This window comes from Tamandua tetradactyla, chromosome 10 (genome assembly GCF_023851605.1).
Source record: "Tamandua tetradactyla isolate mTamTet1 chromosome 10, mTamTet1.pri, whole genome shotgun sequence".
NCBI classification, from domain to species: Eukaryota; Metazoa; Chordata; class Mammalia; order Pilosa; family Myrmecophagidae; genus Tamandua; species Tamandua tetradactyla.
The window spans coordinates 60,690,719-60,705,530 of NC_135336.1; the positions used below are offsets into that span (position 1 = coordinate 60,690,719).

General features: G+C 34.5%; 1 protein-coding gene across 1 annotated transcript in view; it reads right to left on the bottom strand.

Moving 5' to 3' along the window:
- CADM2 (cell adhesion molecule 2) overlaps positions 1-14,812 on the bottom strand; it is a 171,687-nt gene that overhangs the window by 134,282 nt on the left and 22,593 nt on the right. Inside the window, exon 3 of the mRNA XM_077117620.1 lies at positions 13,526-13,696. Within this exon, the coding sequence (XP_076973735.1) occupies positions 13,526-13,696 (171 nt within the window). The remainder of the gene's footprint in view (positions 1-13,525; positions 13,697-14,812) is intronic.

The following is a 14,812-nucleotide window of genomic DNA, read 5'->3' on the forward strand; positions in this document are numbered from 1 at the left end:
ATAAAATTACAGATCTAAGAAGTACCACATACACCAAAAAGAATAAATCTGAATAGACCTACTCCAAGACACTTGCTGTCAAATACTGAAGACAAAGAGATAATTCTGAAAGTAGCAAGAGAAAATTGATTCATTACATATAAGTGAAGCTCAATAAGACTATGGGTGGATTCTTTAGCAGAAGCAATGGAGGCAAGAAGGCAGTGGTATGATATATTGAAGATACTGAAAGAAAAACCTGCCAACCAAGAATTCTATATCTGGCAAAACTGTCCTTCAAAAATGAGGGAGGAAAATAAATAAATAAATAATTAAATAAATACATACATACAATTAAAATGAGGGGCGGGGGGCAGTAAGATAGTGGCTCAGTGGCAGAATTCTTGCTTGCCATACCGGAGACCCGGGTTAGATTCCCAGTGCCTGCCCTTGAACAAAAAAATGAGGGAGATTTTAAAACACCTTCAGAAAAACAGATACTCAGAGGGTTTTTGAACAGAAGACCTGCTCTACAAAGAAATACTAAAAAGATCACTACAGGCAGATTTGCAAAGACAGGAGAGAGAGGTCTGGAGAAAAGCGTAGAAATGAAGATTATCAGTATGGGTAAAAAGAGAGAAAAAATAAGATATGCTATATCAGAATAAAGTCATGACACATGCAAGCAACAACATGGATGAACCTTGAGGGTATTATTTTGAGTGAAATTAGCCAGAAACAAAAGGACAAATAATGTATGTTCTCACTAAAATGAACTAACACTAATGAGTGAACTTTGAGAGCAAAAGTTGAGGACGCAGGTTTTTAGAAGATAGAAGCAGAGTTTGATGCTGACAAAATACAGAATGTTCAATAGGATTGATTGTAAATATCCAGAAATGGAATGCACAGTGCTATATGATGGCAGTACAATATTGTGAGGACACTGAACAATGCTGAGTGTGAGAATGGTTGAAAGAGGAAAGCTAGGGACATGTATGATACCAAAAGGAAAGATAGAAGATAAAGATTGGGACTGTACAATTTTGCAAAACCTACAGTGGGTAATGATGGTGATTAAATGTACAAATACATATGAGGGAGAATGAATGAATGCAACAGTGCAAGGTGTTGAAAATGGATGGTACATGGAAAAAATATAATCAATGCAAACTAAGGTCTATAGTTATCAGTAACATTGTAATATGCTTCAGTTAAATGTAACACAGAGAGAAATCTACCAAAAAAAATCTACTAAAGCTAAAATGTCCAAAAAAGGGGGATATAAGGAAGGAGTATGGGATTTTTGATGATGATGTTTCTCTTTTTTAATTTTATTTCATTTTTATTTTTATTCTTCACTTTTTCCTCTGCTTTTTTCCTTGTGGAAGAAATGGAAATGTCCTCACATAGAATGTGGTGGTGAATGAATAACTATGTGATAGCAGGAACCATTGATTGCTTACTTAGGATGGATTGCACGGTATGTAAATAAAGCTGTTTAAAAATAAACAGAAAGATAGATGTGATGGTAACTAACTTGTTGCATTATAAGTAACATTGCCATATTGAAAGTGAATATGGTTGAAATGGGGATGTATAGTGCCATATATCCCACGGATTAAATCTACAATTTTAAGTAGGTTCTCACATGAACTATTCAAAGGTTTGATATTGGACAAAGTCAATTGTAGAAGGGTATGGGGGTAAACTAAAAATGCACACTATGGCCAGTAGTTAACAGGAAGCTTTTAACAGTACCACAGCCCTACCAGGAGCAATTAATTGTGGGGGAGGAACAACTGATATGGAGTAGTTTGATTTAATATTTGCTGAGGCTGTGTTTGTTGATTCTTTATCTCTATGAACCAATGAAAATTGTTTAAAATTTAGAGTGCTGCTGGTTGTACAACGAAGGTTTGTTTATTTTGGACATTATCTATGATACCCAACAGATTGAGGGAGCCAAAGAGTCCAATGACTGAGAAACAGAATGGCTAACTCTGTTATATTTATATGATGGAATATGGTGTGGCTACACAAGTAAGGATGTTGAGAGGCACACAATGAACTAAATAAACCTTGGGGACAATGTGTTGTGCAAAATAAGCCAGAAACAAAAGAATATGTCATCATCTCTTTCAGAAAATACTTACAAGAAAATTGGAGTCTAGATTGTGAGCCCTTATAACTGCCACACTTAGTCTGAAGTTGTAAGTGTATTTCTAGATTTTGAGACACTGAGCAAGATGTGTATCAGTTGATATTTTCCTGGAACTTTGAGCAGCTCTTTGATACCTGAGACTCAGAAATGGAGTGCCACAGTCCTGAAAGTTAGCATAGCGATATACAATAACAGTTAAAGTAGCAGAAAAAGAGATCAGGTTGAATTAGAGATTAAAATGTAACCAATCTGATTGGGACAAAGGCAAATCAGAATACAGGATAAAAGATTATAGTGCATATACTTTAGACCTTCACATGCTGTATGAGACCAAAGGCAGAGAGGTTTATTCTGTTTAGAACCTAAATTTTCTGCAATATACAGTGTGAATCAAGCTGTCTGGATAAAACATTTAAACAACTCAAACTCCTGGAATCTCAAAAAGAAATGAGGGCTTGTAATTCTGCACAGCTTAATGAAATACCTGGACACATTTTAGACTGTGGTGGGCTGATAATGAAAAAGTATTGGTAGAATCCCTTGAACGTCTGAAGGAAAAAAAACATGGAACTGTTAAACTTTCCCATCTGAGAAACCGCCAGCTACCCTCTCAACCACTGGGGACTCAAAAAATTAAGCTAAGCCCTTGATTTTGAGGCTTACCCTTATGAAACTTATTTCTATAGTGGAGAAACTAAGACTACCTATAATGAGGCCTAAGACTTGCTTCCAGGAAACTTCTTTTGGTTCTCAGATGTGGTTTCTCTCTTTTTAGATTCAACTCTGCAAGGAAAATCATTACTCTTCTCCCTACATGGGACATGACATTCAGAGATAAAATTCTCCCTGACAATGTGAGGCATAGCTCCCAGGGATGAGTCTGGCCGTGGCACCATGGAATTGACAATACCTTCCTGACCAAAAGGGGAAAAAGAAGTGTAATAAAATACTACTCAGTGGCTAAGAATGATCAGATAGAGTCAAGAGTCTATTCTGGAGGCTATTCTTATGCAAACTTCATTTAGATACTGCTAATTGACATGGTTTGCTGAACTTCAACTGACATCACTCCTGCTAACTCTTAAGAACACCTAGGGCTCAAACTGAAAATCTATAAAAGTTTCATGCACTAAGTTTGCTTTCCTGGAACGTATAATTTCCAGAGAGAACCTCTAATTTTATCCTAGGTCAAATAAATCCTGAAACCCAGAGGAATAAGCCTCTCCAAGATTATCAATTAATTACATCCTCCTAAGCTTTAGTGTCAATACCACTTTTCAACATGAAAAGGTCAGAATGGGCATGGCCCAAAGTTCCCTATAGATTGGGGAAAGGATTAAAGGAGAAGGAGGAGTCAATAGTATTGAAGGAGAGAAAATAGTATTAACAACTGAGCATGACTGCTGAATCACCACACTGATATTTCTTCTAGCTTCTAGTGTTTTGGAGCAGCTAGAAGGAAAAATCTGAAATAGTTGAATGGCAATCCATACCAAATGATGAAATCTGTTCTGTAACTACTGTTGAAGTGAACTTTGAAAATTACTGATTTTTTCTTTATATATATATATATATATATGTTATATTTCACAATAAAATATTAAAAAAAATAAACAGAAATATACAAGTGCTGGAGATAATATGGACAGAGAGATGTACCTATTCACTGTGGCCAGGTAAGTAGAATGATGCAGCAACTCTGAAGGGTAATATGATTGTACACAGGAGGCTAAGTATAGGGATGCCATATGATACTCCAAAACATTATTAATTATATACTTGGAAGAACTGAAAGGAGGCACATGATGGACAATTCCACACTGGTGTTTAGGGTACTAGTATTCATGAATTGGAAGAGATGGTTGTGGTTTATGGGTACATTGGCTGAAGAATGGAAGGGAGAACTGTGGTGTGTGCACACACAGATTATTGAGCAGCTGCAAGAAGAAATGAAGTTATGAGTCATGCAAGTAGGTCAGTGAAACTTGAGGACAGTATGTTGAGTGAAATAAGCCAGAAATGAAAAGACAGATATTATAACGCTTCACTAATATAGACTATTGTGTGCAAACTCTGAGAATTAAATTTGAGAGCATAGGTTATCAGGGGAAGGCTTATTGTAAAAGTTCCTGGATTGTCAGCTCATATAGCAGTTACATCTATTCCTGATTTGTAGCTGTTATTTCTAAATTCTTAGGGTTTGAGCTCTTGGTGTATAATCTGGTAATTCTCTGGGACTCTGGGTATCTAACACCTGAGACTCAGAGCTAGAGTTCTGCAACTATGTAGTCAGTATTCATGCATTCAGCAACTGTTTAAAAAGCTGAATAAGATCAGACTTCAGTTAGAGATATGGATGAGGCTGATCTGGTTAGGATTAAGGTATATCAGAATTCAGGGTAAAAGATAATGTTGACAGCATTTTAAAACTTCAACTACTGTTGGAGACCAAAGGAAGAGATGTTTATTTGGTGCAAAATTTATACTTTCTGTAACATATTATCTAACTGAACTTGTATGGACAGTTTATTCAAACACCATTATTACATTGAACCTTGAATAGGAAGTGAAATCTTAATGGTTTATACCAGTTAGTGTGATGCCCTGATGTATCCCAAAGAAATCTGGGCAGAAGATAAAGTACAAAGCCCCCTTGAGGGACTGAGGGAAATATTAAACTCCCCCACTTGAGGAAGAACTGATATTCTAAAAAAGCTAAGCGACCAATTAAATAGGTCAAATCCTTGATCTTAGGGCTTGTCCTTCTGAAACTTGTTTTTGCAAAGGAGAGGCTAAAATTACTTATGATTATGCCTGTCATCCCTAGAGAACCTCTTTATTTGCTCTGATGGGGCCTTTCTCTATAAGCCACCTCTGGAGATGAACTCACTGTCCTCCCCCCTATGTGGGACATGACTCCCAGGGGTGTAAGACTCCCTGGCAATGGAGACCTGACTCCTGGGGATGAGCCTGGCTCTGCCATCATGGGATTGAGAAAGATTTCTTGACCAACAAGGGAAAAATAAATGAGACAAAAGAAAATTTCAGTGGCTGAGAGATTTCAAATGGGATCTAGAGGTCATTCTGGAGGTTATTCTTATACGTTATATAGATAATCCTTTTCATATTTTGCTGTATTGGAGTAGCTGGAGGGAAAAACCTGAAACTATTGAACTGTAATCCAGTAGCCTGAGTCTTGAAGACAAATGTAAAACTATACAGTTTTTACAGTGTAACTGTGTGATTGTGAAAACCTTGTGACTAACACCTCCTTTATCCAGTGTATGAATACAGATGATTACGAAAATAAACACAGATGGCAAATAAATAAAAGGGGGGAATAGGAGGTATGGGATGTTTGGGTATTCTTTTTTACTTTTAATTTTATTTCTATTCTTATTTATATTGGTTTTTAAGTAATGAAAATGTTCCAAAATCTATTGTGATGATAAATGCACAACAATATGATGATATTGTGAACCAATGATTATATACTATTAATGATTATATAGATGTAAATATATCTTAATAAAATTGCATTTAAAATATAATTTAAAACCTAGAATTAGTTATTCATTTGAATGTTGAAAATATTAGCTGTAATAATGTACTTATATTCTCAGTATTAGGTTTAATTTGACAAAATCATTTCAGTATCATTTTCTTACCAGTTTTTTTTTTTTCTATTAAACTTACTGAAAAAACTATGCTGGGCATATTTATGGTGTTATTTTTTAATTTCCTCTGTATGAAGTTAGCTTTTATGGTTAAAATAGTTTTGTAAATTCCAAATTTTTTTATAAATGCAGACTTTATAATATACTTGATTAGGAAAATCTACTTGAGAATATATATATTATTTTAGTGAATGAAAATATTATTTTTTTAATTTTGGAAAACCCACTCTCACACATACACTCTCCTTTTCATTGACAGCTATTATAACAAAAACTTGTTTTGATGAAATGGAAACATTAGCATAATGTAATGAATCCCTGCATTAGTATGACTTAAAATATTTGATAATTCAATAACTTTGGCATCTAGATATTACAGGGACTGATAAAATATTCCTAATATTTATAAAAGGAAAAAGTATTTATATCATGACCATGATGTATCAGTATTATTTTATTTTGGGTATTATAATAAATGAATATATGTTCCTTGAGAGAGTTTAAAAACCAATAGGATCTCACATGGAGTTTGCACATTAAGCACCTTTATTAGTGTAGTGAAATGTATCTTTTGCTCATGCATAGATCATTTCATGCTTCAGGCATGAATACCTTTCATGATTTCTGTGAAATTATTCTTAGCTCAATTAAAAATCCTTCCAAGCCATTCCCAGGCATACATCTAGCATTGTGTTAGTAAAGAAAAACAAAACAAAGCCGTTTATTTTAATTTCTGAAAATTTAACCTGAAGATTGTTTTTGTTTTTTTTTAATTTCCTAATTCTTTTTATATTCCATGGCTCTGAGTCACTGATAATTTGTGGTAGGCAGAATAATTAGATAAACAGCATTTCACAAATTGAATGCCATATAAGTGAGTTATGTTAGTTTAAAATGCTACTTGGAGCATTTACCTATTGTCTATTAAACCTACATAGCCTGAAACATTTACTCAAGATCTCTCTATAATAAATAGAAAAGTAGTAGAAACATAATTTATAAAACTAACCAGGACAAGTTAAATTAAATTGATCTGGGCTAGAGAAGCGTACAGGTTTGTGTAGAACGGATTGGGTAGGTGGGAACTTAATTATCTTTTATAAGTGAAAAAGGGCAAACGACTCCAATCTCCATTTAATCAAGAATCTCCACCAATATTTTAAAATATTCCTGTATGTTACATAGCTACAATGCGAATGAAAAATGCAAAAAACACATTAAAAATTGTCAAATCTTTTGTAATGAATCTATTCTATAATAATCGGTTTTATTTTTAAATCTATTTTATCAGATTAAGCAGAACTAAAGGGAGAACTGATGAAGTATATTAGAGGTAAAAAAAAAAAAAAAAAAGTAGAACTATACAGTCTAGTACTCAGTACCTCTAACCACAAAGTAATTCTATTCAAAACTGGAAAACAAAGAAGAAATATCTTTGGAATTCTTTGGTACAGTTTTTGAATGTACAATGTCAAGGGAAAATGGATTAACTGTATTATTCATTTGCATGTTAACTAGAATGGAAATACAAGCCTCAGGAAGGTAAGGGTCAGGACTGTAATTTGACCATTTAACCCCTTCTAAAGGTATAATTTAAGCAACAAATGAACCCACAAGTTTTTCCTTTATCTTAAATTTACATAATGCATTTCTTATTTCCATTCATCATTAACCTATTCGATCTCATTTGAATATGCACTTTTAACTCTGTAGTTCCCTCTCTCTGTCCTTTACTCTTTCTCTCTCCCTTTCCTTCTTTTCCTTTCTTTTGTTCAGATTGAATTTATTTACACCCACCTGCAGAGTTTCTCCTATAAACTATTTAAATATTTATTATTTTAAAATATTATAATCTACATGTATAAATAGCTACTTATTTTGCAGATGTGACATGCATTATTACTAAATACAAACTGCCAAACAAATATTAGTTATAAGATGAGGTTTCATGATTTGATGAAACATAGAACATATATGTTACACCGACCCTACCAACTCTCCCTTATACACACTTGAAATTTGGCTCTTAATTTTTTCATACTGGCCACACATATAACACTCATTAATCTGAATATTTTACTGATCCGTTTCTTTTGTTTTCGTTTACAGGAAGAGTTGATTTTTATGCAGTTTTTGTCAATGCCACATATAGAAAATGAATGTTCAATTAATCATGTTTTCTTCTTTTCTGTGTTTAGTAGAGAAGCATTATTCCCACTGAGAATTAAATAAAATCTGACTCATTCGATATGTTCTTCTAAAAATTAAATACGAAAAATGAAAAGTCATTGTTTCAAGGAGATATGTGTAAAAATAGGAAGATGGGTTAGAGTTTTCATCTATAAAACAGTGGCTTTTTTGCATTACTCAGGTGGAAAGCATGTTGCTGCGTATAATGGAAACTTGCAGGTGTTTGGGTTTCACAGTGAAAAGCTTATGTTACACTTTCTCAAATTTCAGTTTTAAAGGTATTCTCTTCTCTCATGGTGGCAGTATTTATATTTATGATTAGCATTTTCTATAAATATAATGTATTTCTGTGGTACATATTTTAGGCTGAGCCCTTCTAAATTGTATGTCACAGAGTTACAGAGTTTTAAAGCATATAACTTGAAAAATACAATTTCTCCTCCAAGTTTTTCATGAGCTGTTTGGCTCTAAATGTGCAGTGTTCCCCCCTGTTTCTTAATCCTCATCAAACTTGGCTTCCCACAATAACACAAGGTTTTTGTTACTGAAGTAGCCATAACTGTTTCTATTATCGTAGGGATACTTATTTATTTTTGCCACTCATTATGGAAGGTTATGGCAGCTCCTCTGCTCCAGGGATCCTAAAGTGTAAATGTTTCTCTCTCTAATTGGGTCAATCTCTGGGCTATTCATGATAGAAACTGTGCAAAATAATACAGAAATCCTAAATTTATGCTCCATAAATTTTAGACTAACCACTTTTTGCTTTTTCCAACTCTGCCTTTCTATCCTCTCCCCACTTGAATCCATGGAAATTTCCATTTATGCATAGTATAACTTTGTACCCCTGCAGAGAATCATGATCTATTTCCTCTGGAAACAGTCATTGAAATGCTGTTTCATCATTTGTAGGTCTTTTAAAAAACCCACCCAATTTGCTCTAATTTTGAGGCTGGCTGTTGCTCCATAATCTCTCCTCACCCTCCACTCATCTCTTCTCTCAGGATGTCCTCCATCCCTGAAGAAACATTCAGTATTAGCATCAGTTAGTTCTAATTAACTTCACATACTTGAATAATAGTATGCTAGATGCTAGGAAAAAAGTTTAAATAGATCTGGTCTCTGCCTTCTAGCCACTTACATATTAAACCATGATCGAATGAGTTGTTATTTTTAATTGGCCAACCATTATAAGTTTAAAACGTTTAATGTGAAGCTTTCTTAGATATTAGGCAATTCAATTGCTTTCTTCCACAAGGCATGACTTAATAATATATATTCAAAAAGTGGTGAACAGCTACAAATACCCAGGAAATGTATGAGTTTCATTGTAGACTCCCAAGCAAATGAAAAATGATTTTGGTGGCTGGAAAGTGGCACCTAAGCAATTCCCCTAGTCCTGCTTCAATAATTCTACTTTCTACATAAAAATACTGTGGCAGATTGAGTTACCTACCCTAGACAAAAGTTTTTAATCCTAATATATTCTTGTGGGTATGAATCCCTTGTAAATAAGACCTTTTGAAGATGTTATTTTTAGTTAAGATATGGTATAACTGAATGAGATTAGGACTTAATCCTGTTACTAGAGGCTTTATGAAGAGAAAGGCACATGGAGGAGAAGTTGGAAGTCAATGGAACCTGGAAGAGAAAGAGGACATCACCATTGTGCTGGTTTGAATCTGTGCTGGACCCCAGAAAAGCCATGTCCTTTAATCCTCACTCAATATTGCTGGCTGGGGGCATTTGGATTGTCCCCTTGGAGTTGTGACTCCACCCATGAATCCTTTAAAAGAGGAAACATTTGGACAGAGTTCCTCTTTAGAGCCACAAGAAAGCCACAGCAGAGCTGAGGGGAATCACAAGGTCAAGAGAACACAGAGTCCACCAGCTGGTGACCTTTGGAGATGAGGAAGGGGAATGCTCCTGCGGGAGCTCCATGAAACAAGAAGATGGGAGAGAAAGCTGAGAAACTTCGCCACGTGCCCTTCCAGCGGAGAGAAAAAACCTGAACTTCACTGGCCTTTCTTGAATGAAAGTAATCTCTTGTTGGTGACATGGACATTTTTATAGACTTGCTTTAATTGGGACCTTTCCTCGGCCTTAGAACTGTAAACTAGCAACTTACTAAATTTCCCTTTTTAAAAAGCCATTCCATTTTGGTTGTATTGCATTCTGGCAGCTAGCAAACTAGAACAACCATGTAACAGAAAAATCAAGAAATTCAAGGATTGCTATCCAGCCAGTGTGCTACTGACTGAGAGGATAAGTCTCTCAGCCTCTGAAACCAAAGAACACAAACTCCTACTGTTAAATTGACCCATTGTGTGGTATTTGTCATAGAAACTAGGAAACTAAAACAATTACCAATATACCAAATCGCTGAATTGCCCCCAATCCAATCACACTCAATCCAGAATCCCCCTTAGAATACCCAGCACAAACTCATTATATAATAAGCTTCTCCTAACTCTTCCTTATATAGATCTCTTGATTTATCTTGTATGTGTTTTTCCTTGCTGCAGCAAAACAAATACATTTTTCTTGAATACTAGTAGGTTTCTGGTATCTTTGGTTGGTGGTCCTTGACACTACTTATGACTTGATTTCTAGTATTTCCTTCATTATATGTTGGAAATTGCTATTGAATTAGGAATCGCATTATTTTAAAGACATATTTTCTTTTTTAAACTATTTTTATTACATTATATAATATATATATACAAGGAAAAGCAATAAAAAAGCATAGTTTTCAACGCACTCTTAAACAAATCATTACAGGACAGATTCCAGGCTTTGTCATGGGCTACCATACCATCAGCTCAGATTTTTCCTTCTAGTTGCTCCAGAACACTGGAGGCTAGAAGGAATAAATCTTTTTTTATCATCACAATCAACTTTTTTTTCTTTTTTATGAAAAATAACATACATACAAAAAAAACCCAATAAATTTCAAAGCACATTGCAACAATTAGTTGTAGAACAGATTTTAGAGTTTGGTATGGGTTACAATTCCACAATTTTAGATTTTTACTTCTAGCTGCTCTAAGATACTGGAGACTAAAATAAATATCAATATAATAATTCAGTAATCATAGTCATTTGTTAAACACTACCTTCTCTATATAACTCCATGATCACCTCTGATCTTTTTGCCATGCTTTAGGGGTATTTGGGCTATGCCTATTCTATCTTTTGTTGGAAGGGCTGTCAATTATATGGGGTAAGAAAAATGAAACTAGCTGATGTTCTGGGGAGGCTGGGCCCTCTGCATTTCAGGACTTATTTGGTCCAGGGACCCATCTAGAAGTTGTGGTTTTCTGGAAAATTATCTTAGCACATGGAACCTTAGTAGAATCTTATATATTGCCCTAGGCATTCTTGAGGATTGGCTGGAATTGTTTTGGTTTTGATTTGACAAGTTTTGATAGGTAGCGATGTCTAACTGAAACTTATGTTAAGAGTGACCTCCAGAGGAGACTCTTGACTCTATTTGAACTCTCTCAGCTACTGATACCTTATTTATTTCACTTCTTTTTTCCCTTTTGGTCAGGGACCAACAATCCAGGTATTGCTGATCCCATGGTGCTGGGGCCAGACTCATGCCTGGGAATCATCTCCCACTCTGCCAAGTCTTACCTGCTTTGTATATATGTTATATTATACAATAAAAATAGTTAAAAAAATGTTAAGATGCTGATAATGTGAGTCCTCTCAAAATATCAAATTATACAAATTTCCATATATTGAAAGGCCTAGTCATAAATTAGAAGAAATAGAAAAGGACACAATTGAAATTTATTGAAAACTTATTATATACCATACATGTTGCTTGAATCTTCCCATTTGGTCCTCACAGGAATAATTTCTAAAGATTATAACCAACTCTCAAGTAGTTTCTATGATTTTTCCAGGGCCATGTTGCAATTAAGTGTTGAAATTCAGAGACAATCTCAACAGAAGCTCTAAATTATCCTTATTTCTGAATATGTTTCCAAGAATACAGGAGAAAAATTAATGAACTGACCTAATATAATTGAAAGCATTTAAATATTGTACTGAACCCACAATATCAAACTATGAATAATTAAAAACAAACAAACAATGAGCATGCCAAAATCAGCATGACAATCTATACAAACGTAAAAAAAAAATTATCTGGTCCCCTGGTAATTCTCTAATCTCATTTCCTATTGTTCTCTACATTTCTCCTTTCCCTCCTACTCTGTTCACACCAGTCTCCTTGATGCTCCTAAAAACAAAAGAATAACTGATGTTATTGCAGAGGAAAGAGCCTTTTTATTGGCTTTTTCCTTTCTTTCCTCTGCAATATAATATATATTATTTTGCTTTTCTCTAATTCCTCCCTGGAATGAAGGCAAAATTTGTTGTTGTTGGGAGTAATTTTGCACCTTGGTGACAATGTCAGTTTCATCATTTCATTTTATGCTGGTGGTGGTCTTGCTTTGGTCCCTTCTACAACCCCAGCACAGCAAACGTTCTTGCTACATAGTAGGCACTTAGTGGAATCCTTTTTGAATGAAAAACTGAAAATAAAATGCAATGAGGCATTTTAGAAGATTAGCAGATTAGTAATCAGTAGAGTAGAAGATTAGTACATAGAATTTAGCATTTTAGGATGTAATGAAGTATTTATATCACCCACAAATTCTAAACTCAAGCTACAATTTTATCAGAGATAACAAAAGTAAACCAAAAAAATTCCAATTTCTGGAAAATAAGGAAATGCAATTGAGAAAATCTGCTCTCCTGTCTCCTGTTCTTTTCAATTCAATTATTTTCATTTTAATAAATATTTATAGTTGCCTACTATGTTCTAAGACTTTGCTAAGTACCAGAAATGCCATGATATCAGTCTACTATTTGCTAGCGCTGTGAACATGACTCCATTTCCTTACCCTTAGCGTCCTCATCTGTATATTGCAACTAACGAGAGTAATTACTCATCGGACAAGTACCCAAAGAGGTACTTCCAGCAGAGTATTTAGTACTGCTCCTGACTCACCGAAGTTGCCCAAGTAATGTCACTATTATTACTTGTAAATGATGTTGCTGATGCTGAGACTATGAATACATAATAAATACGCCCCTGCTCTCATACAGATTTAGTTTTTCACAGAGAAAGTTAAAATACTCTATTTTTAAAAGCACCCATGGGAAGTCATATTCGTATATAACAAAGTTCATCCAGGCCCTATTCAGTATCCTAACTCATTAATTCTGTGAACATTTCCACTCCCTCCACTCGCCACCATATACCCATAAAGGCACTATTTGGAACTTGAAATGTACTTTACTTCATTGTCCAGACAATGGCTTTCTCAGCCAAGGACTACTTTCTTTGAATGTGATTAATAATAATGAGGATATTTTTACTTTCTTCACTGTAGACCTCACTGGGCATTTGCTGTAAGGTCAGGTAATTTGAAAATATGTTAATGTAGCTGGAGAGATCCACTGCAAAGAAACAGTAGGGGGCACAGTGTTTACTTACAGTGTATTTCTAGCACCTGCATGGCTACCTGAGGGGTGGCATTGAGGGATTCGTGGTCTACTCTGCAGATTACAGCCACGCCATCGTCACTCCGGTCCACTCGGAAGTCCAGTGTGCTGCTGACTGTGAATGTCTTGCGATTCGCATCTTCTTCTTTTAAATATTTTACATCTGAAAATAAAATATGAATCTTAAAAATCTGTGACATTACCTTTTAAATTTGGACAGATTTACATTATTCAAGTCTCTTACTCGAAGTACCTTTTCCCTATGTTTACCAATTTTTTAAAGGCAACCAATGGTTTAATATTTAAACTACTTTGATTTGATTAAATACTACTTTGAAAATGAATTTTTTTAAATGAATGGCAATGTTCCAATAAAATTTTATTATGGACACTGAAATTTGACATATATAATTTCCACATGACATGAAATATGATTCTTCTAATTTTTTATTAAAGTTTAAGTTTACCAAAATATCATGCATAAAATGCAGTTTCCATACAGCACCCTATCATTAACAACTTGCATTAGTGTGATGCATATTTTATAATGCATGATAATTGCATTGTTAACTATAGTCCATTGCTTACAAAAGCAATCACTCTTGGTGGTGTAAAGTTCTCTTCTTTATGCTTATTCTTGCATTTTATAGAGTCCCCATTTGGGTTGATCATGAAGTTTTGGAACTGAATAAGGGAGATGGAAGCACAATATTGCAAATGTAGTTAAGAGCACTGAGTTACATATCTGAATGTGGTTAATGGGGAAACTTTAGGCTCTATATATGGCACTGGAATCAAAAAAATAATTTTGAGAGAAATAAATAAATATAAGAGTGGGAAGCAGTGTTTTTATCCCCTTGGTTTCAAGCATCATAGATTATAACCAGTTAGAACAAGATTTTTTATACCCTATTTGAAAAATGCAGGCCATTTTACAAAATTACTCTCTCCTTCCTTAGACATAAGCTTTACTAAAGGAATAACAATTTTCTCAGCCACAAGCTCATTTGGGCACAGCAAAATCAGAATTGTTTGGTTTTTCCTATAGGAATAATGTAAGGTAAACAAAATGGAGTGATGTAAGGTGAACATAAATTGCAAAAAAAAAATATCTAAGATGAAAAAGCTGTCACCTTTGGTAAAGAAAAGAAAAGACACATTCATCTAAACATTTTGAATACTTTATCTTTCTAGTGAAATATACATTAAGACATAATGCTGTTCACTCGGCTGAGGAATCCCATTCAGCATGAATGAGGTTACTTTCCTCAAGGTGTGG